Source organism: Leptopilina boulardi, unplaced genomic scaffold, assembly GCF_019393585.1.
Source record: "Leptopilina boulardi isolate dan_hultmark-lab unplaced genomic scaffold, ZJU_Lbou_2.1 LbouV2_195, whole genome shotgun sequence".
NCBI lineage: Eukaryota > Metazoa > Arthropoda > Insecta > Hymenoptera > Figitidae > Leptopilina > Leptopilina boulardi.
The window spans coordinates 452,478-480,467 of NW_026137746.1; the positions used below are offsets into that span (position 1 = coordinate 452,478).

At 28.3% G+C, this 27,990-nt stretch overlaps 3 protein-coding genes across 9 annotated transcripts in view; 1 reads left to right on the forward strand and 2 right to left on the reverse strand.

The window, feature by feature from the left end:
• Positions 1-27,990, reverse strand: part of LOC127278122 (low-density lipoprotein receptor-related protein 6) — a 99,998-nt gene that overhangs the window by 14,728 nt on the left and 57,280 nt on the right. The gene's annotated exons all lie outside the window — the stretch shown is intronic.
• Positions 2,629-27,138, forward strand: LOC127278143 (uncharacterized). The gene is made up of 6 exons (XM_051299702.1): positions 2,629-3,945; positions 4,521-4,673; positions 20,008-20,220; positions 20,641-20,815; positions 22,984-23,143; positions 24,106-27,138. Exons 1-6 carry the CDS (start codon positions 3,794-3,796, stop codon positions 24,378-24,380), a joined length of 1,128 nt encoding a protein of 375 aa, XP_051155659.1. The 5' UTR covers positions 2,629-3,793; the 3' UTR covers positions 24,381-27,138.
• The window catches only part of LOC127278133 (uncharacterized), a 40,352-nt gene continuing 23,976 nt past the window's right edge, over positions 11,615-27,990 (reverse strand). The window contains exons 1-2 of one of the 3 annotated variants that reach the window (XM_051299690.1): positions 16,137-16,255; positions 11,615-14,271 (exon numbers count right to left, since the gene is read on the reverse strand). In XM_051299690.1, the coding sequence (XP_051155647.1) occupies positions 12,532-14,172 (1,641 nt within the window). In that variant the 5' untranslated portion in view covers positions 14,173-14,271; positions 16,137-16,255 and the 3' untranslated portion in view covers positions 11,615-12,531. Of the gene's footprint in view, positions 14,272-16,136; positions 16,256-25,308; positions 27,988-27,990 lie in introns of those variants that run through there. The other 2 variants (XM_051299691.1, XM_051299692.1) reach the window with 2 other exon arrangements.

Here is a 27,990-nt window from a genome sequence, read left to right on the forward strand (position 1 = left end):
TTATGTATTGAGAGATAATTTGGAGTACGGCATTGTCAATTGTCAAAATAAAATTTTGCCAATACTCAGAACCTCTAACAGGTGAGCTAAGGTTTAAATAAATTGTTGACATACTTAATTTTAAATATTTAAATTAATCTCAAACATCAACTGTTCACATTTACCCCAAATGACTCTATATTTATTGCATTATCGAGAAATTAAAATTTTAATTATTTAAAAATACTTACAAAGAATTTTCAATTTTTTTTTACAAAACACTGCGTAAAAAGTATAATGAAGATTCGTAAATTTTTCTATATATTTAAACCATGTAGACAATACAGAAGCAAAATGAAGACAAAGAAAAAAGTTCCTGTAAAGTATTTTCTTGAAGTTAGAATAAATATCACTCACCATTATTTTCATTGATAAAGATCAAAAATCGAAATTATGATACCAAGGACAAAAAATTAATAAATAAAATGTAGTTTAAAAAAAACTATTTCTTAGAATGAGAAAATCAATACTTTTATACTACAAACATTCAGTTCTGTAATTTTTATACAATTTTTAATAAAACATTTCTGTTATTTTGTTGTCGTTATTTACATTATTATTTACATTGATTTCATATATAATTAAAGAGGATTGTTTTCCTTATCAATTCTAAATATTAATAGCAAATTTTATTGTATATCAATATAACATAAAAAGATAATTATACTTTATTTATTGTTAAGGTAAACCCTCTGCTTCCAATGATATCCGAAATCCAGATTGGGTTCCAAATTAAAATTTGGGATACATTGTTGGTACTAACATAAGAAAGCCTTCAGATTTACAAATAAGATATGAAAGAGCGAAAGGAAGAGTAAATATGTTACTGGAGTGGGATTACAAATAGCGACAGCGCTACGAAGATTTCGCTACGTAGCGATTCAAAGCTACATTCACTTTAAAAAATTTTCCTGCTATCGGGTGACTAAAAAAAATGGTATCATTTTGATAGATTTAGGTTGGTACAATTGTTTTTCTGTGTATTTTTTTCTCATATTTGCTTTATTTTATAATTTAACAATTTTTTTAAAATCAAGAATGTATCAAATTCATAAGGATTTTCCACGATGAAGAAATGAAGCAATTAAAAGAAATATCTAAAAGTCTGACAAATTTTTCAAGTGTAACAATCTCAAAAGTTATAAAAAAGGCAATTTGAGGCAACGATAATTATTAATATTATTAAATTAACACTTTTATTTCTAAATTTTAACCTTAAATTTTTTTATAATTAATAATTATAAACTAAATAAAACATAAGAATAATAAAGAAATAAAGAAAACATTTATTTTAAATTTCTATCCTTATACAAAATGTCAAGAAAATAATTCAACTTTATCCAATAATAATAAATTATTTACTTTTCTTTTTTATATTAATAATTAAATATTTATTGCATTTATATTTATTATCTTTTTCATAGGATTAAAAGTTTCTATTAGACATTGTCTAAAATGGGGAAAAAATTTAATTTCAAAAATTTTGAAGATATAACTTTGGAAATAGAATTTTTGTTCTCACGCAAGGTTTCACTAAAAAAATGTATAGGGCATTTTTTGTGAGTTAAAGAGTTTTTCAAGAAATGCAAATTTAAATCAATTTAATTAAAAAAATTTATCAATTTTTAAATTTAGGCTGGTAAAGAATATCCTAATTTTAAATCTCATGCAATTATTATTTTAAATTCTTGCAATAAGATTAATTTTCTTAATTTTTATTTATTAAATTAAATTAAAAAAATTTATTTCCTTTATAAATTATTTTAACATTAAACTAGATAATTTATTTTTAAAGTTGTTATTTATTAAATTAATAGGTTATTTGCAATATTAAAGTATAATTTATTTCGTCACTAGTTAATTATTTTATTTGAAACTAACAGTTGGCAAACATGAAGTTAGAGAATTGTTTCCACCTTCGTGTAATATTTGTTTGCTACGTAGATAAAACCTTTTAGGAAATTGACATGAATTCTATGTCAAAAGTCTTATCCAGTAGGGTTATGTTTATATTCTCTTTGGAATTACTATATCTTGCAGTTTAAGTTTTCAAAAAACTGTCAACGCTATTTTATTTTGGACATCATTTAGAACAAATTTGACTAAAAATATATAAGTTTTTAACCCTAAATAGCGAAAAGCGCTACATAGCGACTAGCGCTATTCGTAATCCCACTACTGATTTTTATTCTAAAAGCAATTATAAAAAAATACAAATATTCTACTATTATCTTTATAATGAAGGACTTTCGCGCGTTAATAAAAACCCGTGTACACCGTCCACATTAATCGAACGCTAAATACTTATCTCAAATTACGCTGAAAAATACTAAAGGCCCAGTGGGCAAAGAGACGTTTTAAAAACGTCTAAAAGACGTCTCATCTTGGCCGCGGACATCTGGGGACAATGGTAGTAAAAGGATGTCCAAAAGACGTCTTCTGGACGTCTAAAAGATGTCTTTAAGACATCTTAAAGAAATCAAACGGCCAAGACATAGAACATTCTTTGGACGCCTTTGTCGTCTTAAAGACGTCTTTTGTCACAAGTTCAAAAGAAGTCCACAAAAAGACATCCTTAGGACGTCTTTTGAAGAAGTGTGCCTACTGGGGGGAGATTCCAACCAAGTCAAACCATCGGTGCATTGATGATCTCAGAACAAGATTAACCATGAAAGAACTCAGCAACGTTGAAATGCCGACACTAAGACGAAGTTGACTAACGCTGATAAATCCAAATATGTTAACGACAAATAACACACATTTAGTTAACAACGAATAAAGATTTATTTAACACATACAACAATTATTTAAAAGAATAATTAAGCGTGTAACGCGATAATCAGTTATGAGTATCACAACAAAAGGGTCTTCCTTTCAATACCAACTAAAATCGACTGCCTATTGACGCCGACTTCCCCTAGATCTTCTAATCTATTATTTTATCTATTATTTTCCTCGTCACCCCTATTGCTTCATCCTTCTTCTAGAGACGATTTTGGCGGCAGCTCCCCGGAAAACCTAGATAACGACGCTGAGAATCGGGCCTTTAGGTGGCACAAACATGTGCAGATCCTCACGCAGAAAAACTGCCAGAACATATGTTCATGGCACGCTGACACGAAAAACCTCTTTTCGGCCTTAAAATAAGACTTTCTTTTACAGTGTATTCACATTATGTGTTTATTACTTTCATTGAAACGTCCACTACATAGAAGATGTTTTTTTCCTCAGTCCCATAAAGGTTAAAAAACTAAAATTTTTTCATGCTCATCAGCAAATAACAACTATAATTAAAAAAAATATTCTAGATATTGAAGAGGGTTGTATTTCTTCACCAAATAAGGTAATTAAAAACTAACAAACTGATTTCAATAGACATTCCTTGAAAAATATAGATTTTTTTATTGTCTTTCATTATATACACAATTAGTGCAGAAAGAGCACATGTTTACAAATCCAAATTGTTCAGGAACCAATAAAAACTGTTTTTCTTATAAATAAAAGAATTTTTTAAATTCTTCTTTTTTGTTTTACATTCTATTTTAACATTTTATTAAGAAATTGATTCTTAACAAAATTCCATATTTTGGGAAATGATCAAAATCGTACTTGCCGACATATTGCGAGAAGACATATACGCAGAATATTTACATGTAAAATCACAACAATTACATTACCTTAAACCTGTTAATTAGTATTTTTCATCTCATAGAAAGAAGCAGACGAAAATTGCGCTTTGTATATAGTTAAAGAGATGTTTAATAGAAGCACCGCAAGAGTTTCCAGTACAGGACGGTCAATTAAAACCCCGAGAAAGATTTTAAGCAATTCAGATGAAGAAACTCGTCCACCAAAAACATCCAAAAGAACAGTAACAGTTAAACAGAAGAGTAACCGCTCAGATTCGTGAGTAAAATTCTTATGTAAATGTGTTAATTACGCGAATCCGAAATCAGTTTTTCAAATTCAAAATGTCGAATCCAATATGGCGAAATTTTTTTAAAATTAGAAACCGAATCACTTGTAACTTGTTAGTTTGGATTGTTTTTGGGGTCACTGATTACGATTTTAATATTAGGTTCGTAATCAGCGACTCGAAAAACCCTGAAATAAAAAGTTTCACGCGAATCTAACCAAATTGTATAAAAATTGTCGCCATTTTAAATACTGGAAATCCAATATTAGATTCGTAATCAGCGACTTTGAAAACCACCCAAGTAACAAATTTTAAGCGAATCTGATCAATTTAAAAAAATATTCCCCCATATTGGATCCGCTATTTTTGAATTTTGAAAATCTGTCATCGCATTCATATAATCTCAGCGATCTCCAAAAAATTTCGTCTAAAGTTTTGTTGACTTATTTTTAAAAAAATTTCATATTTATTTTATGAATATTATATTTTTGTTTTTTTTATTTTTAACTAGTTCTGAAAATATTGCTTTGAATTGATAGACATACATTTTTTCCATTTCTAATAGGTCTCTATCGCAACAGAATACAGCATCTGAAAATTCAGCTATTACTGACAACAAATTAAACTCACCATTGTATCATATATCTCAGATAGAAGATCATCAGGAACATACATCTTCCACGCATCTAGTTGATCAAAAAAGCTCTCTCACAAGCTTGTAAGTATAGATTATCTCATAGTATACAGAAAAAACCTGATCACAAAGTGAGTACGGATTTCGTAGGGGAAAGTGGGGAGTCGTGCTCCACCTTAAAGGTATTTCTCCGGCAAATCGATTTTCGCTAGAAATTTTTTAAACTCTTGAAAAATGTTCCTTTTTATGTACTATATAAGTGGTAAAAAACCCAGTACCCCTTGCCATACTAAAAACTGAGAAATCTGGGTTCAAAGTTGCACCAGTTAACATAGGACTCCTAATCTGAACATGCAAAACTCATACATTTTATTGAATTATTTAAAAAGTTATTGATAGATTTTTTTAAAAACGAGTATATTGTAGAGTGGAATTAATAGAATAAGATAAAAAAAAGTTTTTGTTAGTTACCGGGATTGGTTCCCGTTTTCGGACAAAGGCAAAGATAAAAGTCGAAGTCAGAAATGTTAATAATTATTTATTATTGTGGAACAAGAACGCGGAACACAATTTCAATATCGCGGACAAAAAGGCGCGAAACACAAGTTTCGACTAACTTTAACGACCTCCGAGAACTCCACTCCGCCACAGCCGAAATTAAAGTTAATGCGTCGGTGACGTATTCTTTGAAGCGTCCCATACTGGGAACACCACTTCTTCACGTCCCAAAATTCAGGTAGTCACGAACTGGGAAAACCCCAATTTTTCCTCGTGCCTTTCCATGCTGTGGGATCTCCTTTTCCTCAATCCCTTCAGGTAGAAAGTCCAGCTGTGACCGTTGTGGCTTTTCTTCAAGTAACAGTCTGAAAAATAGTAATAAAACAACCCCCCACCGAACGAACAAAAAACCCAACACAAATCTAAATCAACTAAATTATTAATAAAGTTAAATTACGGATAACTTAAACCAAAAACACTTTAAAACTCCCTTTGATTCCGTCACTTCTGGTTCCTGTTTTCAACAGTTTTAGTAGGGGTATCCATGCTAATTTTTGAATTACAACGTTTTGAAGTAGAAAAGTTAGGTTATTTATTGATTTTTCAAGAGAGTCAAGTATATTACTCGCTTGAGAAAGAAAGAGAAAACACGACATTGAAGTGAGCTGTTGATTAGTATAAACTAGTCGCAAGGAACTGAACACTACTGGAGTCGGAGATATACCTTAATATTTTTCATGTGGCAATTAAGATGATAAATTTCAATTATTGGCATATTCTTTTCTCGTTAAAAACTAACTTTTTAAGTGGTACTCGTTATTTTTGGAAGCATTTTTCGTGTCTTTCCAGATAGTGATAGTTAATATTTGTTTCTAAAAGTTTTTTTGTCTCTTTATGTTTAGGTCATTTCCACTAATTTTTTTTAAAGTGATCACAATGTTTAATGCATAAAAATTATCTGTCATTAATAACTTTTCAACGTACAAAAAAGAAATTCGCAAAAACATTCGATGTATTAATTATTTTATGACTATTTTTGAAAATGTAGAAAGTGGAGAGTTGTGCTCCAGCGTTAGTGAAGAGTTGTGCCTCACATCATATTTAACAGCTTTTAAATCTAATATATATATATATATATATATATATATATATATATATATATATATATATATATATATATATATATATCAGAAAAAAATTAATAAATAAAGATACTGAAGTTTTTTACATTCTCTATTTTTATTCTTTTTCTAAATTAATAAACAATTTTTCATTCTAAAATTTCAACAGTAAACAGTTTTTTAAAAAGACACCTGTTTAATTTTTAATAATTTATAATGAAAAACAATTTCGTAATGTAAGTATAGTTTCTTCCAAACTTAATGTAAATTTTCCAAATTTTATACAATATCAGATATTATTTAGAAAATAAAACGTCGTATCAAATAGTAAATTATTTGGGATAGATTAAAAAATTAATTAGTTAAAACTTTATTAGTAATATTACAAAATCAAACAGATAAATTTCATTCTATAATTAACAATAGAATTTTCGCTAATAAATCGAAAGATGCGTCTTGAAAACATCTACGAAACTAAACATAAATATCTCCCTGCCGATGGCTGTCTGCTACCAAGAGTCTTGTAAATTCTTGGTAGACCTTGTCGTGGTGGTGGGGATTTTCACTAAAGAACTTCCAAAAACCAAGAAGTCTAGAAGTCTAGAAGAATGTCAACATGACTGTTAAAGACGGACTTTAGACTCTTCAGGATTTTGTCAGTGAGTCGAAGACAAAGCACGCCCTAGCAGACAATAAAAATGGTAACCTTGGTGCGGCGCTATAGGCAATGCTAAGAAACGAAGAAAAAACTGTAGCAGTCCGGAGAGAGCTAGCGCCGAGGAGAAGAAGAGAAAGCAAGAGGAGGCATCTCTTGTCAAAAAGATTGCCTAGGTGACGGTAAGCTCAAATCCTAAGCAAACCAATAAGAAGAAAACGACGAGTGCATCTACAATAGTAATCCGAGTGGCAACTGGAGCAACATATGCCGATGAACTGAGCAAACTTCGGAAGGAAGTGAATCTAGACGTCAGCCATACGCAAGTTGTTGCCGCTAGGTCTACTAGAAGGGGAGATCTGATTAAAATTAGAGGAGACTCCAATAAGGAGGCACTCACCGCTAAGATCACCATTTAAGCCGTTTGCTTGCATAAGAAAGGTGCAGATCGTAGATCGACAGGTCTCACTGGAGATCCGCGACCTGGATTGCCTGGATTGGATTGTCGGAAGTGCTCTAGAAGCCAGGAAGCAGGAAGATGACAATCCTAGGAACTAACTGACGACGAATGAAGCTCGCGATTGTAGTCACCGACCTAGAAGAGGCGGACAGGCTGGAGAATGTGGGACGCATAAGAATCGGCTTTATGTGTTACCCAATCAAACGAAGGGTGATGGTCTGGCGGACAGATTGCCTGCTTGCTTCAAGTGCAGTGAAGTCGATCATATGTTTGCAAACTACAAATGAAGCTTAAGCTGCTTCTATGTAGAGAAAAGTGTGGTGATAAGGCGAACATTAGCCATATCGCAGCAGCGGAGAATGCAAAGTTTTCAGGACGGCCCTTAAGGAGTCCAAGAAGACTTGCATGAACCAAGAATAAATAGGCCAGAAAGATCGGCAACGGCAAGGATCGCGATAGCGAGATCCCAGGGACTTTCACCTACGAAGTTTAAAGCTTGACGGCAGTTCCATAGCTGAGGATTAGTCCAGCCAAAGGGTGTTGTTTTTCGTGGATCGACCAGAACAAGAACGGTCATCCCCACAAAACCTAGGAGAACGAGGCTCCACGTATCTGCCTTGGATATCAAGAGTTATGCAGATTTTCCACTTCCATCGTTTAAAAAAAATCCGGCAGCCCCCTGCGGGGGCGGCCACATTCTCATCACGCGCTTCGCGCGTAGGGGCTCGCTTCGCTCGCTAGTTTAAGCGCGCCCCGGGGCGCGCGAAGGATGATCGTCCCGCTTCGCGGTCCAATATTTTTACGCGCTTCGCGCGCTTTGTTTGTTTATTACAATTCAAAACCTATTAGCATTAATTACTTTTTAACTATACTCTGTAATACAAAAATTTTCCTATTAAATTTAAAAATTGTATTAATTATACTACCAGAAAGTAGTTGAATGACCCAAGAATTTATTTGGTAGAATGAGATTTTGTAGTTGTTTCAGACTTTGTAGTTGATTTAATTAATTTTGAAGTAAAATGTCAAGAAGTAAGAAATTATTTTTATTAATTTTATTAAAAAAATAAAATTAATTACACACAGAGTTAAAACAAGTAAAAAAGTAGTTATTTTAAAAGGGGATCTTCATATAATCGACTTGTTTTGAAAAATTTATTAGAAACAACTCATAATCTTTATTAACATGCGTTAAATTAAATTATACAAATAGGTAAGGTTTAAAGGTATTAGAATAAATTTTTTATCGACCAAAAAAAAGAGAATGACGGCACTGCAGCTGTTCAAACTTAGTTCCTTAATATTGCGCCGTGGATTGGCCAGGACTTTGTAATTAACGAAAATCGACAAACCAAATTATTTACTAAAATAAGATATTCCGCTTTGAGCTAATTTCAATTGAGTAAAAGAAAAAATTAATTGAAAATTTAAAAACACTAAAAAAAAGAACTTTAAAGTAAATGCATTTTTTAAAGTAACAAATTTATTATATGAGGTTTCGCTCTCATGTTTTTATTCATAAAAATTTTTTTGTACAATTTATATAAGTGAAATTTTTGGTTTTTTTAAATTAATTTTCATTTTCTTAAAGTTCTTTGACTATAAGGATAACATTCTTATCACGGCACTTGTGTTTCACGCTCGAAAATTAGAAGCATACAATAGGAAAAGGAGACATGCATTAACCCATTAACGAAATTTTTATAGGTAATTTCAGGTTCTATCAAGTAGTGTACTAAAAGAACCGAAAATTTTTAAATAAACAATTTACAAGCATTAAAAAAAAGATTTTTTTAGAATTTTTGTTCAGTTTTTATAATTTTTTCAAATCTTATCCCTTCAGAATACCTTTAAGGCCAGGTCCAAGTGAGGCAGCGCAATCTACATTGATACTAAAATTTTGGAAAATTTTCAACAGCCTTTTCTTGAAAACAAGATGGTAAAATGCTTTTTCCTTTATGGATAATTGATTATTGGCAAGATATACACCAGCTAAAACTTTTTTTGAGTTAAAATAATAAAAAAAATTTCATGTCAATAAATTAAATATGAGCACTTTTTTCACAAAAACTGTAACAGTACTTTCTCAGAAATTACAATAAAAAATGCAATTTCCATTTGGAAAATTAATAAACGCTAAAAAATACACGACCTAAGATTTACCAATCACGAAAATAACAAAAAAAATGTTATTAAATATTTAACATATTGATACTGCTTTACTGAATGTGACAGCCCTTTGGTAGATTATGTATTTCAGGTGGTTAGCAACAGCGCCAATTTCCTCCTTTCGGCAAATCTGCGAAATGTCTGGTGACATAACCTGCCAAACAGCTGTCATAATGAGTAAAATATGTTATGTTAAAATACTTTTTTTTTGTTATTTTCGTGATTGGTAAATCTTAGGTCGTGTATTTTTTAGCATTTATTAATTTTCCAAATGGAAATTGCATTTTTGATTGTAGTTTCTGAGAAAGTACTGTTACAGTTTTTGTGAAAAAAGTGCTCATATTTAATTTATTGACATGAAATTTTTTTTATTATTTTAACTCAAAAAAAGTTTTAGCTGGAGTATATCTTGCCAATAATCAATTATTCATAAAGGAAAAAGCATTTTACCATCTTGTTTTCAAGAAAAGGCTGTTGAACATTTTCCAAAATTTTAGTATCAATTTAGATGGCGCTGCCTCACTTGGACCTGGCCTTAAATGCTAAAAATATGGCGTCAAAAATGTTTCAATACGCCATTTAAAATTTTTAAAAACTGACTTCAGAATCGTAATGAGCGACCTAAAAAATCAAGGAGTAGAAAGATTTATTTAAATTTGTTAAAAAGATTGTTGAAAAATGAATTTTTTCTTAAAAAATAGCAATGTTTATACTTAGTTAATTTATAATTCTTTATAATTTCGCCTGCTACACTTATTATTTTTGTTTCACTTCACAATGCTTTCGTTATAGTGGAAAAAATATTTTATGAGTACTGCTTCAAAAACTTTAAATCTAGAGAGGAAAGTTGCTAAAAGGAAAGGTGGCAAAATAGGTTAAAACTGGGCCGCAAAAAATTAATAAGTAAAATAACACATCGAAAATAATTTAAAATTTTTGTTACCTTAATCGTTATAGAACATAACTTTTTTATTTTAATCTGTATCGAAAAGTGTTAAAGAAAAAAAGTTTACAAGTTTACAAATCTACAAATAAATAAAAATAAATAAATAAAATTGTGGTATAAACAGCGCAATATAAAGTATTTTAAAATAGAGGATTTTTTAAAAAAAATTGCAATGTTTGGAAATGGAAAACAATAGTTGGACTTATAAAAAAAAAAATATATATCGGAATTTTATGAGTAAGTCACTGTTATTTGTGTTAATTTAAGGTGGTTTAAACAAAAATAATACGTAGATGAACATAGTTTTTCAAACTAAAGTAATTTTGCTCTGCATTTTAGCCATTTTTCATCCGTTTTTGTCCTTTTTTTAAGAAAAGTGGTATAACTTTTTTGTTTTAATCGCTATTGAAAATTGTCAAAGGAAAAAAATGTTTATTTTTACTCGCAATTTTCGAAAAAAATTGAAAAAAATTTTTTTTTGAAAAATGCGAATTTTGGAAATTTTTAGAAACTAAAAATTTGAATAATTTTGTTGTTTTTCAACTAAATCATCTGGCCAACGAACTCAGGCGAGATTTTGGTACACTTAAAGTGTATACCAAATTTGAAGTCGATTCATTAAAATTTGTTCGAGTTATCGTCGAGCAAACTTTTTTGTCTACAGACAGACATACATACATACACATAGACAGACACACCGAAAAAACGGTATTCTAGTTTTAAGATTATTATTTTCTTAAAAAAATATTCTTAAAAATATTCTTAAAATATTCTAGTTTTAAGAATGTTATATTCTTACATAAATATTCTTAATAATATTCTTAAGCAGATTCTAACTTTAAGAATATTTTCTATGTACTAAATCTTCTTCATCTTAAAACAAGAATATACGCTAGAATTGACGTGCTGCTAGCTTGCTCGCGTCGCCATTGACTAACGAGTCGTCGTGCAATTATTTTATTAATATAATTATAGTTTTTTTTTAATTAAATGAATACCCCGATCAAATAACTCGACCGACGCTCGGACGAACGCTCTATTACCAGTCAATTAGCATTGACAGCCTGTGGGCGGCTCACTGCTACCCGACTACCATTAGAGCGTGCGTCCGAGCGTCGGTCGAGTTATTTGATCCGGGTATTCAAATGTTGATTACTAAAAGTGGTCAACATTACCTCTATTTTCCGCGAAAACTGTCAAGCGTGTGTGCAGTCGTCGCCACGATCCAACAACGTGTATATAGCTATATAGCTGTTATCGATTGCTTTTTCAGTGTAGCATCGATAAATAAGACGAGTGTTCTAACGTTGTTGTTGTTTTTTGCATTTTTTTGTTTTTCTTTTTTTTTTTTGTTCTATTTTTCAATCTTTTATATTATTATTTATATTTGTGTGTTGTGTGTAGGTAATAATATAAACACCATGAAAAGAGTGAGAGGTCTTACTATGGATTTGATAATTAAGTTTATAGTATTCTTAAAACTGCTAAAAGTATATTTCTTGATACAAGAAGAAAATATACTTATTTTAAGATTATATTCTAAAAAAGTGATTCTAAGAAAATATTCTTAATATAAGAAGATTCTATTCTTAATTTAAGAATATATTCGTGGCGCCTATTTAAGTTTCGCATATTCTTAAAATAAGTTGAAAATTCTTAAAATTAGAATATCGTTTTTTCGGTGCAGACAGACATTTTTTTAAAACCTATTTTTTTGGCATCAAAAAGGCTTGAAACGTGAAGATTTACATGATTTAGAAGTTGGTCAAAATCGGGAAAATGTAATACTTTCTCATTATGATGAGAATGTAAAAATATCTATATAGGTGCTTCAATATATTTTGTTAAAGTATGGGGAAAAACGATTGCAAAAAATTTTTTATGCAATTAAAAGTTATCTTTATTAATATGATTCAAAATACTCTCATTATTTCTCTGCATGTGAGACCTACAATTTTAATAACATTTATAAGAAATGTCTATTGTATTGTTCTTCTTCAACTTTTTTGATTAAATTTATATAACTGAGTTGTACTTGATCCATATTATCATCATCATCATAATTATTTATGAGAACTACAATTTAAAAAAATTTATCCCATAATTTCATTGAAATGTTCTTCTTCAAACCTCTTGATATAATACAAATTGTCATCATTATCATTTGTGAAATCTTCTCTTACAATAACATGTTTAGATTCTCCTGAAGATCCAGGAGCATTAAAATCATTATCACTTGAAATATCTTCTGTTCCAATAACTTGTCCAGATCTACCCGAGGATCCTGGAATATCGTCACTAGGTAAACCACCTCTTCCAGTAAATTGTCTGTGTTCATCAGAAGAAGGTATAATAATTTGGCGAAGAAAATCATTTCTACCCATTTCCAGATATACATCAGAATATTCACCAAATTCAAGATTATATTCCATATAATAAATTTTGTTTCCCTTAAAAATTACTGGCAACACGGGAACTCGGATTTGTCTACTTTCGATTGTTCTCATTTCTAAAATTTTTCCCGATAAAGAAATACAAGTGGGTCCAAAGAAGTTTTTACCTCCGGGATAATAGAATTGAATGACTTCCTTATTATTTTCTTCACTCATCTCTTTATTCGGTATCAAACCATTAAATGTTGTTGACAGTTGCATATTTCTTTGTAAATTATCTAACATGGATGTTAATAGTAATTTGAGATTTTTATATCTAAAATCGTTTGGAATTTTTCTAAGCATATAGGAATTCATCTTGTACAAACTTTTGTAGCCAAACTTGCTTAGACGGAAAGTTAATTCAAATCTAGGATCTATTATTTGTAGGTGGGGAATATATAACTCGTTTAATATTTGACATATAGGAATTTTCTCTATTTTATTCACTACTAAACCAAGATAATAAAATAAATGTTTATATGCTTTAACCCAAAACATCTCTGTCATAAAATTTTTGGATATTTCACTGTGTGTATTGTTTTCCTTCAAAGCATGGATAAATACTGCAGGTGTTGAGAAAAGTACTAAAATTATTTCAATGATTTCTTTTTTGTGATATTTATTCTCTAAATCAAACTCTCGTGCAATAGAAACGTAATCGCTAAAAGAAGCGTATAGTGTTTCTTTAAGTACAGATCTAACCAATTTTAAACCAGCCATTGCGTATATATAATCCTCGTCTATAATATTCATATTTGTATTGTCTGGCTTAGGAAACATTGGTAGAATATAGTCAGAAAAAGTTTTTTTTCTTGACAGTAAATTAAGTTCTGGACTTTGGATTGTTCCTAAACAGTAATCCTTACTGACGTATTTTTTATAGAACTCAGTTCTTACAAATTCTATAAAATTGGAATAAGTTATAGAAGATGTCTTGCTTAATAGCCTTGATAAATATATGTTTATGTTGTCGTAGTGCGAAAAAAGAGTTATTTTAATGATGTACTCATACGTTTCATCAACGTATGTCGCATCAAGTTTTTCATTTTCGCCACCACCATAAAGATCACTTCCAATCAATATAGTTTGTAGAAGCTCAAGTTTTGTCTGAGCTTCATTGTTGGAATCGTCCAGATATTTAAAAAAAGTGTTCAACACAGGGATAGTTTGATGTCGTTGATTGAATTGAATTAGGCCTTTGTCGTAAAATATAATTCCAAGAGAGGAAATGTAGTGACAAACAGATAAAAACTGGAAATTTAGTGAATGATGAACCAAAAGTGATGCGTCGTTCATCATGAGCCGAGTCGCTTAATGTTGTTTTCACTTTTTAATATTCTTATTTCCGCTGCTATATCTCTAATCTTCCTTGGAGTTTTCTACGTTTTCTTAATGAATCTGAAATAATTGTATTTTTATTTTATTTATTTATTGGTATAAAAATTGTCTCGGCAAACTTGCAGCAAGCTTGCCGTAAGAAGACATTTTGTTGCTTCTACGAAACTTGTTACATGTTTTAACTACAATCTTGCACGTCAAGCTTCTTGCAAGTTTGCTGCAAGTTTCCATGCTTATTGGGTAACGGCTGAATGATGTAATAAAACTATCATTATATTACTTTTCTATTTTTCGTTTTACAATTGAGTTTTTGTATAGATTTGCACAATCTTTCGGATTTAGGAAATTTATAAGATAAGGATCCTTTGTGTTTCGACCGATTTTGTAAAAAGTGCCGTTTTATAAGGCGATAATTAAATGCCAAAGAATTTCAGAGACCGTTCGACACTCTTAAATGACTGATTTTTGCTTTTTTGTTTGTTAAATTAAGTTACAATTATTAAATTATTATTATTTAAAGTGAACGATGTTTATAAGTGACCATCTACGGAAGTACAAAAGTTTCCTTGGGGCTACTGTACAAAATACAATTTTATTTAGTTTAACTAAATCTAAAAAACTAAAGAAATACTAAATAAAAAAACTAAAATAATATGCCAGAAAAATTATAGGAAATAATGTAGGAATCCACATAGGTTTTCATGTACAAACAAAATCATAAATTCCCACATGAAATCATACACCAAATCTGTTGTGTTTTCGAGAAACATAATAACTGCATACGATAACCGTATGTGGTTACTGTGTTTCTCCAAAATACGGCAGAAATCGTGTCCCAGCACTTTCCCATGTGCCCAGATAGTAGTACTACCAGATAGAACATAAGCTTGCAGCAACCTTACGGCAAGCTTGCCGCTCAATATTGCCAAACCTTGCAGAGCAAACTTGCCGCAAGCTTTAAATGTCCCACCTGACTCTATCTTTCATGGTAAGCGTACCGAAAGATTGCAGTGTAAGGTTACTGCAAGATTGCACAATAAGATTATCACAAGATTGCTCAGTAAACTTGCACGATAAGCTTGCAGCAAGGTTGGTGCAAGATTGCCAAATAACTTTGGGGTCTTCCATAAAGCATGTGATACATTTTTTCGAAATTTTAACACCCCCCCCCTTCCCTTTGTGATGCTTTTTCTATTAACGATTAACATGTAGCGTGATATTTTGCTGATCCCCCCTACCCCCTAAAGTATCACATGCTTTATGGATGACCCTCTTTGCTTCAAACCTAAAAAAAGGTTTTAAAAAATGTTTCGTTTAATTTCGAAACATTAAAAAAAAAATTTTTGACGTTCAAAGCAAGGTCATTTGGCAACCAAGCACCAACCTTGCTACAAGCTTACTGTGCATGATTACTGAGCAATTTTGCGATAATCTTATTGTACAATCTTGCAGTAACCTTACACTGCAATCTTTCATTTGAAGCTTGCAGTAAGCAAGACACTCCTGGCCAAGATGAACGCGCATCGAGTTCGTCGAACAGTTATATAGTTTGCAATCCGCTAAGGCAGTCATATAGTAAAGTTAGCATAACTGGTACAATTTTCTATATTCAAATTTAGTACGAGAATAATGATGAAGAAGATCGTTAAAATTTTACGTAGATAAAATTTTAAATTCTCCAAAATTACCAATTTGGAAGAGAAGGTAAAAAAGTTTTAAAAATCCTGTACTTTATTCTTTTATTATTTTTATTTGCAAACAAGCTAACAAAAGAAAATACCCTTTCATGCAATGGCACTTATAATAACAAAAAAATAAATCTATTGATGAAATAATTAGCGTTAAAAAATTATAGGAACATTTAAAAAATTTTAACACAAAATAAAAGTGAAAATATGCCAATTATTATTTAGAATTTTACTCACCGTGAATGACAACTTGTAATGTAAAAGAACTATTTGAAATTGTCTTTAATGCAGAAGTGAACCAATGAAAGCTAGATGGATGATTAAATATTTTAATGTTTGACTTTATCAAGCAAAATTTTATACATTTTTTTAATATTGTAAGTTGTTAAATGATATTTATTTTAACTGTTGTCGACAAATCGGTATTTTGTTTCAAGAACTTAGTTTTCTACACGTGTCTTATTTTTACTGCTTTAAAATTTTTCACATTTATAAAATGTATGTCTATATCTAAAAATATTTTTAAAAACTTGCAATATTTTTTTTGAAATTATTTTCAAGCAATTTATTTTTTCTTAAATATATCTACACTAATTCGTTTCGATTCTTACGTTTTAACTTGTTTTATTTCTTTAAAAATTTAAATTAAAAAATTAAATAACACAGGCACACAAAAAAAAAAGTTATTTGTTTCTTGAACTAGACATATATTTCCTATAGTATTTTGACCCGCTGAAACCGAATCTGAGGTCAGAATTGCTGCATCACCCTGAGTTTTTTTTTAAATCGACCAAAACCACCCTTAAATGGACAAATTCACACTTCGAAGATAAAAAATAAATCAACTTATTTTTTTAAAAAATCGAATTTTACATCTAAGAAACTTTGCTCCACTAACTCAAAAACAAAGCCAGCATTGATCCAGCACCCCCTGAATTTTTTTAATTAAAAAAACTACCCCTAATCTGAAGAATCAAATTCAGGAGGTAAAACAATAAAATAACTGATTGACAAATTTTATAACTAGGTATTTTTACTCCAGAAGGCAGAAACAAAGCCAGAAATGCTCCCTCCCCTCTAAATTTTTTTTAAATCGAAATAACCACCCTTAAATAGAAAAATTCAAATTTAGGAAGTAAAAAAATATTAAATTACCGGTTTTTTTGGAAAACAGAATCTTACATGTATGTAGTTTTGCTCTTCTAACTCAAAAAAATAAAGCCAGCATTGATCCATCACTCTGTGATTTTTTTTAATCAAAAAAACTACCCTTAACCTGAAGAATCAAACTTAGGAGATAACACAATATAATTATATTAAATTACCTTCTAAGTTTGATTCTTTGGTGGTTTTTACGATTTAAAAAAATTTTAGAGGGTGCGGGAGCATTTCTGGCTTTGTTTCCGCATTGCTAGAGTAAAAATATCTGGTTATAAAATTTGTCAATCAGTTATTTTATTGTTTTACATCCTGAATTTGATTCTTCAGATTAGGGGTAGTTTTTTCGATTTAAAAAAATTCAGAGGGTGGTGGATCAATGCTGGCTTTATTTTTTTAAGTTAGTAGAGCAAAACTACATACATGTAAGGTTCTGTTTTAAAAAAAGCCGGTAATTTAATATTTTTTTACTTCCTAAATTTGAATTTTTCTATTTAAGGGTGGTTTTTCGATTAAAAAAAAAATTTAGTGGGTAAGGGATCATTTCTGGCTTTGTTTCTGCATTGCTGGAGTAAAAATATCTGGTTATGAAATTTGTCAATCAGTTATTTTATTGTTTTATCTCCTTAATTTGATTCTGCAGATTAGGGGTAGTTTTTTCAATTGAAAAAATTCAGGGGGTGCTGGATCAATGCTGGCTTTGTTTTAGAGTTAGTGGAGCAAAGTTTCTTAGATGTAAAATTCGATTTTTTAAAAAAATAAGTTGATGTATTTTTTATCTCCGAAGTGTGAATTTGTCCATTTAAGGGTGGTTTTGTCGATTTAAAAATAAACTGAGGGTGATGGAGCAATTCTGAGCACAGATTCGGTTTCAGCGGGCCAAATTACTATAGGAAATATATGTCTAGTTCAAGAAACAGACAACTTTTTTTTTTTTGTGTGCCTGTGTAATGTACCTGGGGCATTCTATGGGAAAGTTTCATTGAAAATTTTTTTTTTGTCCGAAACATTTTTTTTCGAAATCTATATGAAAAATAAAAAAATATGTAATTTTTTATTTTTTTATTTGATGAAAATGAAGGAAGTTATGATTTTTTGAAATTTAACGTCAACGAAGAAAGTGTGTTTTTGGAACATTTTTTAATCTATTGTACTAATAAATTAAAAATTATGCTATGTATGAAATTTGTTCATTTTTTCTCAAATTTGTCAAATATGTGCTCAAAAATAACGTACCTATAACAGAAGCAACAAAAAAGTTGAAATTAAACTTATAAAGTGAGATTTCTCAAAAGAGACACTTTCGATTTTTAATTTTTTTGTTGCATTACAATCTCTGATGACTGAATAATTTTTTTCCCTATCTGCGAAAGTGGTACTTTTAGTTTTAAAATTACTATTTACAAATTGTTAAGCTTGACGCAACGATTTTTAGTATGTTTTCATGCAAATTAAAAAAAAACAAATGAATGTTAATGGAAAAAGGTTATATTTGTAGAAAAAATGCTTAAATTCTGTGAGCCGTACTAAAAAAAATTATAAATAGTAATTTAAAAACTAAAAATACCACTTTCGCAGATAGGGGAAAAAAATCTTTAATCATCAGAGATTGTAATGCAACAAAAAAATTAAAAATCGAAAGTGTCTCTTTTGAGAAAACTCACTTTATAAGTTTAATTTCAACTTTTTTGTTGCTTCTGTTATAGGTACGTTATTTTTGAGCACATATTTGACAAATTTGAGAAAAAATGAACAAATTTCATATATAGCATAATTTTTAATTTATTAGTACAATAGATTAAAAAATGTTCCAAAAACACACTTTCTTCGTTGACGTTAAATTTCAAAAAATCATAACTTCCTTCATTTTCATCAAATAAAAAAATAAAAAATTACATATTTTTTTATTTTTCATATAGATTTCGAAAAAAAATGTTTCGGACAAAAAAAAAATTTTCAATGAAAATTTCCCATAGAATGCCCCACCTAGAATGAAAAATAGAGCAAACAAAACAATTTTTTAAAATGTGTTTTTGATACCCTCTCGATCTAGAAATAAAATTTAATTTAAATAAAAGATTTATTATATTTATTTAAAAGTTCTTTTGAAAATTACATATTTTATCATAAAAGCAAAATTATCTTTTTATATAATGTTTATAAATTTCATGCTAGATAACAGAAATATTTTTTAAATTTTAATTTTTTTTTCTTATTTTCGTAAAATTATTAATTTTTGTTCAAGAAAATTTATTACAAAGCATTAAAAATCAAATTGCTAAATGATAATAATAAATAATAATAATCAAAAGCCAACAAAAAAGCAAACATGAAAAAAGTATTTTTTTTAAATTCTCATAATTTTAATAATCTAAATTATAACTTATTTTTATTTTTTCTTTTAAAATTTATTAAAAAAAAAAAATGGTTTGTCAATAATAACTTAAAAATTTTAACGGCAATAGATTCTTTGGATACTTTCCTATCCACTAGTACTGTTTTTCATCATTTTAAGAATAATAATATATTTTAATAATAATTCGAATCACTTGAAATTTTGTTGATTGAAAATTATGCTAAAATAAAATTAGGTTAAATTAAAATACTTTTAAAAAGTTGTGTAAAAAGAAATTCGCTGTAAAATAAACATTCTGCCAAATAAAAATTTGGTACCTGAAAATTCTATAAAGTAACAATTTGTTAAAAAATATTTTGTCAAATGTTAATTTTAAAAATGAAAATTAGTCTAAAAAATAATTATATGTATCTAATAAATTTTTTTAAAATAAATATTATTATTCAATTCTAACGAATTTAATAAACGAATAACGATTAATTTTTATTGAAAAATTCATGCGCCCCGAATTTTTATTTGATATAGTAAAAGGTCTAACAAGCAAACTATAAAATAATTTCGAATCGATTTTTAGAATAAAAAAATGCATTTCAGAATATTGGTACCGGATGTGACAGTGAATGAGACGTTGGATCCTAATGTACTAGCAACATCTTTAACAACATCTCAAGAATTATATCATTATACAAATCAAGATCCGTTAAATGCAATGAGTAACAGACACGATATATTTTACAGTGAACAGAAACATGAAGTTAATAAAGACAATGATTTAAAATTCAAAAACGAAATATTACAGAGATTAGAGTAAGTAAAATGTATTTTTTTAAAAAATATTTAATACAATTTTATTAAGAATTTTTGAATTATTCATCAAATTAAAATAAATATCAAATTTTATAAAAGTATTTTCAAGTCGTGGAAAATATGCTAAAAAGCATAATTTTCATATAAGAAATTTCTGAACTTTAAAAAAATTTTTATAGACTTAATATAGGATTCAATAAAATTTAGTAACATTTAGTAATAAATCAAATACGATACACCAAATTTTAATAAAACTATTGTAAATTTCATAAAAGTTGAATGGAGATTAATATTTCTTAAATGGAAATTTTTTACTTTTTACCATATTTTCCACGACTTGAAAATACTTTTTCAAAATTTGAAAATACTTTTATAAAATTTTATATTTATTTTCAATCCATATATAATTTTTTTTAATAGCAATATAGAGAAACAGAATAAAAGAATTCTTGAAATTTTAAATGATATGCGTGGCGATTCTGAAAAGTTCGTAGAGGAAACTTTGTATCAACCGCTGACAGGTTTTCCTTTGAAGACAATGGAAGAGTTTGAAAGTTTGGTAACCGATAAGAATAAAGAGAATCGGCAAAAAGTGGTAAGTTTTCAAATAAGTATAATAAATTTATTAAATAAATAAATAATACGTTCTTAAAAAAAACTCTAAATTCTATTGTTTCTAACATGCATTTAACATTTATTTAAAAAAAAAAAATTGAGGAAATACATAATTTGGGAAATATTGACAAAATTCAGAATTAATATTTCTTGTATCAAAAATATTAAAATATAACTTTCAATAATAATCCAAATAGCATCAAAAATATTCTGCAATTAAAAGTATGAATGTTGGAATATTGTTAAAGGTGCCTAAAAAAATAATTTTTTCTTTTTACCGCTGTTTCTTTTTTAAAACCCTTAATGCTTAAAATTGTAAAAAATTTTAAGGACGCATGATTATATTTTAAAAATCATTAGTTAGAATTTTCATTAAAACGATTTTCTATATTACAGAATTTTTATGTAACCGAAAATTCATTTCACAGAATTTTTATTTGTTCGAATTTCTTCTTGTCAGAATTTTAATTTGCTTGAATTTTCATTTAACATAATAGGCATTTTAAACAATTTTTGTTGGGTAGAATTTCATTTAATAGAATTTTCATTTTATTCTTTCAGATAAATTTTCATTTGTTCGCATTATTATTTGTTATAATTTCCATATAACCGATTTTTCATACTACAGAATTTTTACTTAACCAAAAAATCATTTAACAGAATTTCTAATTGATAGAATTTTTATTTGTCCGAAATTGTAAATATCCGAAAAAACAATCGACAGAAAGATTTCGGCGCGATTTTTAAAATCAACCAATCAAAAAACTATCCATAAAATTGTGATTGATTGATTTTAAAAATCGCGCCGAAATCTTTCTGTCGATGGTTTTTTCGGATATTTACAATTTCGAACAAATAAAAATTCTATCAATTAGAAATTCTGTTAAATGATTTTTTGGTTAAGTAAAAATTCTGTAGTATTAAAAGTCGGTTATATGGAAATTATAACAAATAATAATTCGAACAATTGAAAATTCATCTGAAAGAATGAAATGTCAATTCTATGCAATGAAATTCTAGCCAACAAAAATTCTTTAAAATGCCTATTATGTTAAATTAAAATTCTGATAAATAAAAATACGAACAAATAAAAATTCTGTGAAGTGAATTTTCGGTTACATAAAAATTCTGTAATATAGAAAATCGTTTTGATGAAAATTCTGAAAAATACTAATTCGAACAAATAAAAATTATAACTAATGATTTTTAGAACATAATCATGCGTTCCAAATTTTTTAAGTCGGTGAAATTCACAACGTTTATGATCAGTGATTTACAAGAAAAAAATATTTCTTCTAATTATAATTTGTTATGTGAAAATATTATTTCAACGTTCTTCTATCAACGATTTTTAGGAAAAAAAATTAATTATTATATTTCGAGTGAAAAATATTATTTTGAGACTCATAAGTTCTAAAAATCAATTGTTAGCATTTTCATTTAATAGAATTTCATTAGATAGAATTTACATTGAGACGTATTTTTTTTATGTTCAAATAATTATTTTGCAGAATTTTTTTTAAACCGATTTTCTACATTAGAGAATTTTTATATATATCTAAAAATTTACTTGACATAATTTTTATTTGCTCAAATTTTCATTCTATACGTAATGGCTATTTTAATTACTTTTTATTAGGCAGAATGTCATTGCATAGAATTTTCTTGTATGAATTTTTCTTGAATTTTCATTTGTTTAAATTATTATATGATAAAATTTCCATGTAACCGATTTTTCATACTACAGAATTTGTACGTTTCTTAACGTGTATTTTTTCACGCTGAATTAGAATCGATTACTAAATTTTTCCTAAGATTTCCAAATTCAAAATCTCTGATCCAATGTGGCCGCTGATTTTTTTTTTAAATCGATTGGATTTACTTAAAACTTCTCGTGGATTTTGCGGGTTGTTGATTATAAATCTGAAGCCAGATTTTACAAATTCAAAATTTCGGACTTTTTGAAGTCCAGCTAAATTTGCAATATTTAGTTAACTTTTGAAATTAGTATTTCGTCAGTAATGACATTTTTGCAATTACACTGATTTTTTCTAAGCAATTTCCGAGGATCGCGGCATGAATTACAAGAAATGTTCAAAAATGTTCTTGTGTTGTTTTTGAAATTTACTATTACATAAAATTTTTCAGCATGATCATTTAGTACGATTGGGAGGGTCTAGATTAAAAGAATTTCTCAGCGGTGGACTTAAGGAAATAATGGATGACCAATTAGTTGCAAAATTTACTTGGCTTAAGACAAAAGATACAGAGAAATTCGGTGACACTAAAGTGTCCAACATATTTTATCGTAAGTATCTCACTTATTGTTAGAAATTTATCTTAGTTGAATTTCTGTTATATGACAATTCTATTAAATAAAAATTAGTTTAAATAAAAATTTTCTTAAATCAATTTTTTTTAAATAAGAATTTTGTTAAAGAGAAATTAAGTTAAATTTAAATTCAGTTAATGAAAATATTGTCAAGTGAATATTTTAATAAATATAAATTCAATAAAAGAACAATTCTGAGAAATAAAAATTCCTTTTTATGAAAATTTTTCTAGACATAAATTTTGTTAAGGGGAGGGTCCTGTGAAATTTCAACTCATTGAATGTTTCTGTCATTATTTAAGATCTAAAATTATTGTGAATTATCAAAATTAAAAAAAAAATTTTTTTAACCATTTTAGAAATTTTATTTTTTGAAAATATTAAAATTTTTAAATATCCATACGATTGATTGTTCAGAATCATGAAAAAAGCCTACAAAAAAATTACCGATAAAAAATAATAAAAATTGTGGAAGCACTTGAATTTTTAAGAAATAATTGATAAAATTTAAACCAAACGTAATAGGTTTTGTTTAGGGGTAACAATTTTATAAAAAAAATTTTTTAGAACCAGAAATCATATTTCACTATGAAAAATGAAAGAAAGTAATTTTGAACATATTTTTGAAATAATTGAATTTTTTCAAAATCCATACCATAGATTATTCAAAATCATGAAAAAATCATATCAAAAATCTGCAATGAAAAATAATAAAAATTGCGACAGAAGTATAAATTTTTAGTCCAGTTTTATTTAAAAAAATTATTAATGAATTAATTGTTTTTCAATTTCACATAGTATATCACAGTTTTAAATACTCAATATTGTCAAAAAAAACCTTTAACAGCATTAATTTCGAAAGGTTGAAAATATTCTTGGATATAAAAATTGTGTTAACTTAAAAATTGAACATAAAAAAAGGCATAAATTTTTTCCAGGAGCTGCTATTAAATGTCCTTTATTCGATGGTCCCACAAATAAAGAGATTTATAAACAAACAATGTTGGAGGTACTTAAAAGCACTAAACAACGTTTTAGAAATAAAATCAAAAAAGAGTTAAATCAGAGAGCTGATGTGAATAAAAAAAAAGAGAATATAGTCGTAGAAATTAAACAAGAGAATCTGTCAACTTTAAATGAATATATAGATGATGACGACGAAGAATTCAACAGTGATGCTTATAATGATGTGGTTGATGAAGAATTTGATTAAAAATATTTTAATGATATTAATTTTCACTTAATGTGTTTAAAAACATTAAATTTACACTAAATTTAATAAAAAAAAATGACCTGCATTAAAGTATGCAATCAGTCCATTCAAATTCGTCTCAAAGATAATGTAGAGGTCAAAAATATAATTTTAAAATATTTTAAACCTGAATATTTGCAGATTATCAGATTTTTAATTAATTTTCAAAAGTTTTTTATAATACGACTTTTGTTTTCAAGTTCTTTACGTCCATAACTTCAGTAATGATTATGTATTTATATTATTATTTTTATACTCTATCGTTATATATATATATATATATATACGTAAATAAATATTTTTAAAACAAAGAAAAAAGAAATTGATTTATATTTTTTAAGATTAACCCCTAAAAAATCGCTCATTAGAACTTTCAGACTTCTTCCACAATAGCTAAATCGCATCGTCTTGAAGACGATTTTTTTGGACGCGACGATGCACGCGCATCCATTGCCAACTGTCGACAAAAAATTTATTCCACATATACTAAAAATTAAAAAAAATATTTTGCCTGGAAGAATATAAATAAATTTTTTGTTGACAGTTAGCAATGGATGTGCGTGAATCGTCGCGTTCTAAAAAATCGTCTACAAGGCAATGCAATGTAACTATTGTAGAAGCAGCCTTATTTTGAAGATTTTTATTAGATAACATTATTTTTTAGACAAATTTTTACTTATTAATCCTTTCACTCCCCAATAAATTTGAGATGACCTGAAATGTTTTAAAGGTTGTAAATATGTTGCTAGGGTTTTCTTTTTTTTCTTTGTTACGCAATTTTTTTCACATCTGCACTCGACAAACATTGCTAGGCCGTTTTCGAATTGTGATTTTTGCGCATACTTGATAAAGTGTATAGGTACTAGGTGTTAATAAGAGCGGAATTCCGTAAATTTTTAATTTTTTTTATTAAATATTATTTATTAAAAATAATATTTGTTAATATATGTATATTACAAATATGTTGTCAAATTATACACCAACAACATACACAATACACACACCTATAAATTTTCTAATGCTAAATACTCAATTACTATTTCAAATTAATTTAATAACTATTTATAATTTTATTTTTTATTTATTTTAATTTTGAAATCAATGGTTATTTCGCAAGTGATTTGAGATTATTGAACTTCATAGTGCGAAATAACACGAACTAAATTGTAAATCGATTTCGCTAATTGTGGGACTTACAATGTATAGAAGTTGCCACATTAGTCTGGAATATTAGAAAATATATATAAATTACAAAAGTAACTCAGGTGGTTAAACCGATCACGCCACTAATAAAATGCAAGTTCGCTAAAACTTGCATGGAAACAACGAGGTGTTGATTGCAAAATCAACCCTCCTACTACTTAAAATAACATACAAACAGGTGATCGTTGCCACCAAATTATTCTTCGGGGAGTCTTAATTTTTTTTCCCCGCAAGGCGGATGTGTTTCCCGCAAAAAGGCGGAAGAATATATAAAGTTTGTTCCAACTAAAAGTGGTTGAAATAGTTATTTACTCCCCTCAGTAATGGTAGAGTTTGTCAAATTCTACCCTTACTGAGGGGAGTAAATAACTATTTCAATCACTTTTAGTGGGAAATTTTAATTAACAGTAGAATGTTCAATAGGTCAAAAAAATGGGCCTTTAAAACTTTTACAAAACTAAAGATAAACATTTATATAGGTGCGCCAATATATTTTTTTAAAGTATTGGCAAAAGACGTTTTAAAAATAAATTTTCAAATGCAAAAAAAGTTATATTTATTAATATGGTTCAAAGAACCCTCTCATCATTATTTCTCAGCCAGTGAGAACTACAATTTAAACAAAAATTTATCCCATTATTTCATTGAAATGTTCTTTTTCAAACCTCTTGATATAATACAAATTGTCATCATTAACATTATCATCATTATCATTTGTGAAATCTTCTCATACAATAACATGTTTAGATTCTCCCGAAGATCCAGGAGCATTAAAATCATTATCACTTGAAATATCTTCTGTTCCAATAACTTGTCCAGATCTACCCGAGGATCCTGGAATATCGTCACTAGGTAAACCACCTCTTCCAGTAAATTGTCTGTGTTCATCAGAAGAAGGTATAATAATTTGGCGAAGAAAATCATTTCTACCCATTTCCAGATATACATCAGAATATTCACCAAATTCAAGATTATATTCCATATAATAAATTTTGTTTCCCTTAAAAATTACTGGCAACACGGGAACTCGGATTTGTCTACTTTCGATTGTTCTCATTTCTAAAATTTTTCCCGATAAAGAAATACAAGTGGGTCCAAAGAAGTTTTTACCTCCGGGATAATAGAATTGAATGACTTCCTTATTATTTTCTTCACTCATCTCTTTATTCGGTATCAAACCATTAAATGTTGTTGACAGTTGCATATTTCTTTGTAAATTATCTAACATGGATGTTAATAGTAATTTGAGATTTTTATATCTAAAATCGTTTGGAATTTTTCTAAGCATATAGGAATTCATCTTGTACAAACTTTTGTAGCCAAACTTGCTTAGACGGAAAGTTAATTCAAATTTAGGATCTATTATTTGTAGGTGGGGAATATATAACTCGTTTAATATTTGATATATAGGAATTTTCTCTATTTTATTCACTACTAAACCAAGATAATAAAATAAATGTTTATATGCTTTAACCCAAAACATCTCTGTCATAAAATTTTTGGATATTTCACTGTGTGTATTGTTTACCTTCAAAGCATGGATAAATACTGCAGGTGTTGAGAAAAGTACTAAAATTATTTCAATGATTTCTTTTTTGTGATATTTATTCTCTAAATCAAACTCTCGTGCAATAGAAACGTAATCGCTAAAAGAAGCGTATAGTGTTTCTTTAAGTACAGATCTAACCAATTTTAAACCAGCCATTGCGTATATATAATCCTCGTCTATAATATTCATATTTGTATTGTCTGGCTTAGGAAACATTGGTAGAATATAGTCAGAAAAAGTTTTTTTTCTTGACAGTAAATTAAGTTCTGGAATTTGGATTGTTCCTAAACAGTAATCCTTACTGACGTATTTTTTATAGAACTCAGTTCTTACAAATTCTATAAAATTGGAATAAGTTATAGAAGATGTCTTGCTTAATAGTCTTGATAAATATATGTTTATGTTGTCGTAGTGCGAAAAAAGAGTTATTTTAATGATGTACTCATACGTTTCATCAACGTATGTCGCATCAAGTTTTTCATTTTCGCCACCACTATAAAGATCACTTCCCCTCAATATAGTTTGTAGAAGCTCAAGTTTTGTCTGAGCTTCATTGTTGGAATCGTCAAGATATTTAAAGAAAGTGTTCAGCACAGGGATAGTTTGATGTCGTTGTTTATATTTAATTAGGCCTTTGTTGTGAAATATAATTCCAAGAGAGGAAATGTAGTGACAAACAGATAAAAATTGGAAATTTAGTGAATTATGAACGAAAACTGATGCGTCGATCATCATGAGCCTAGTCGTTTAATATTCTTATTTTCACTGCTATATCTCTTAACTTCCTTGGTATTTTCTACGTTTTTTTTAATGAACCTG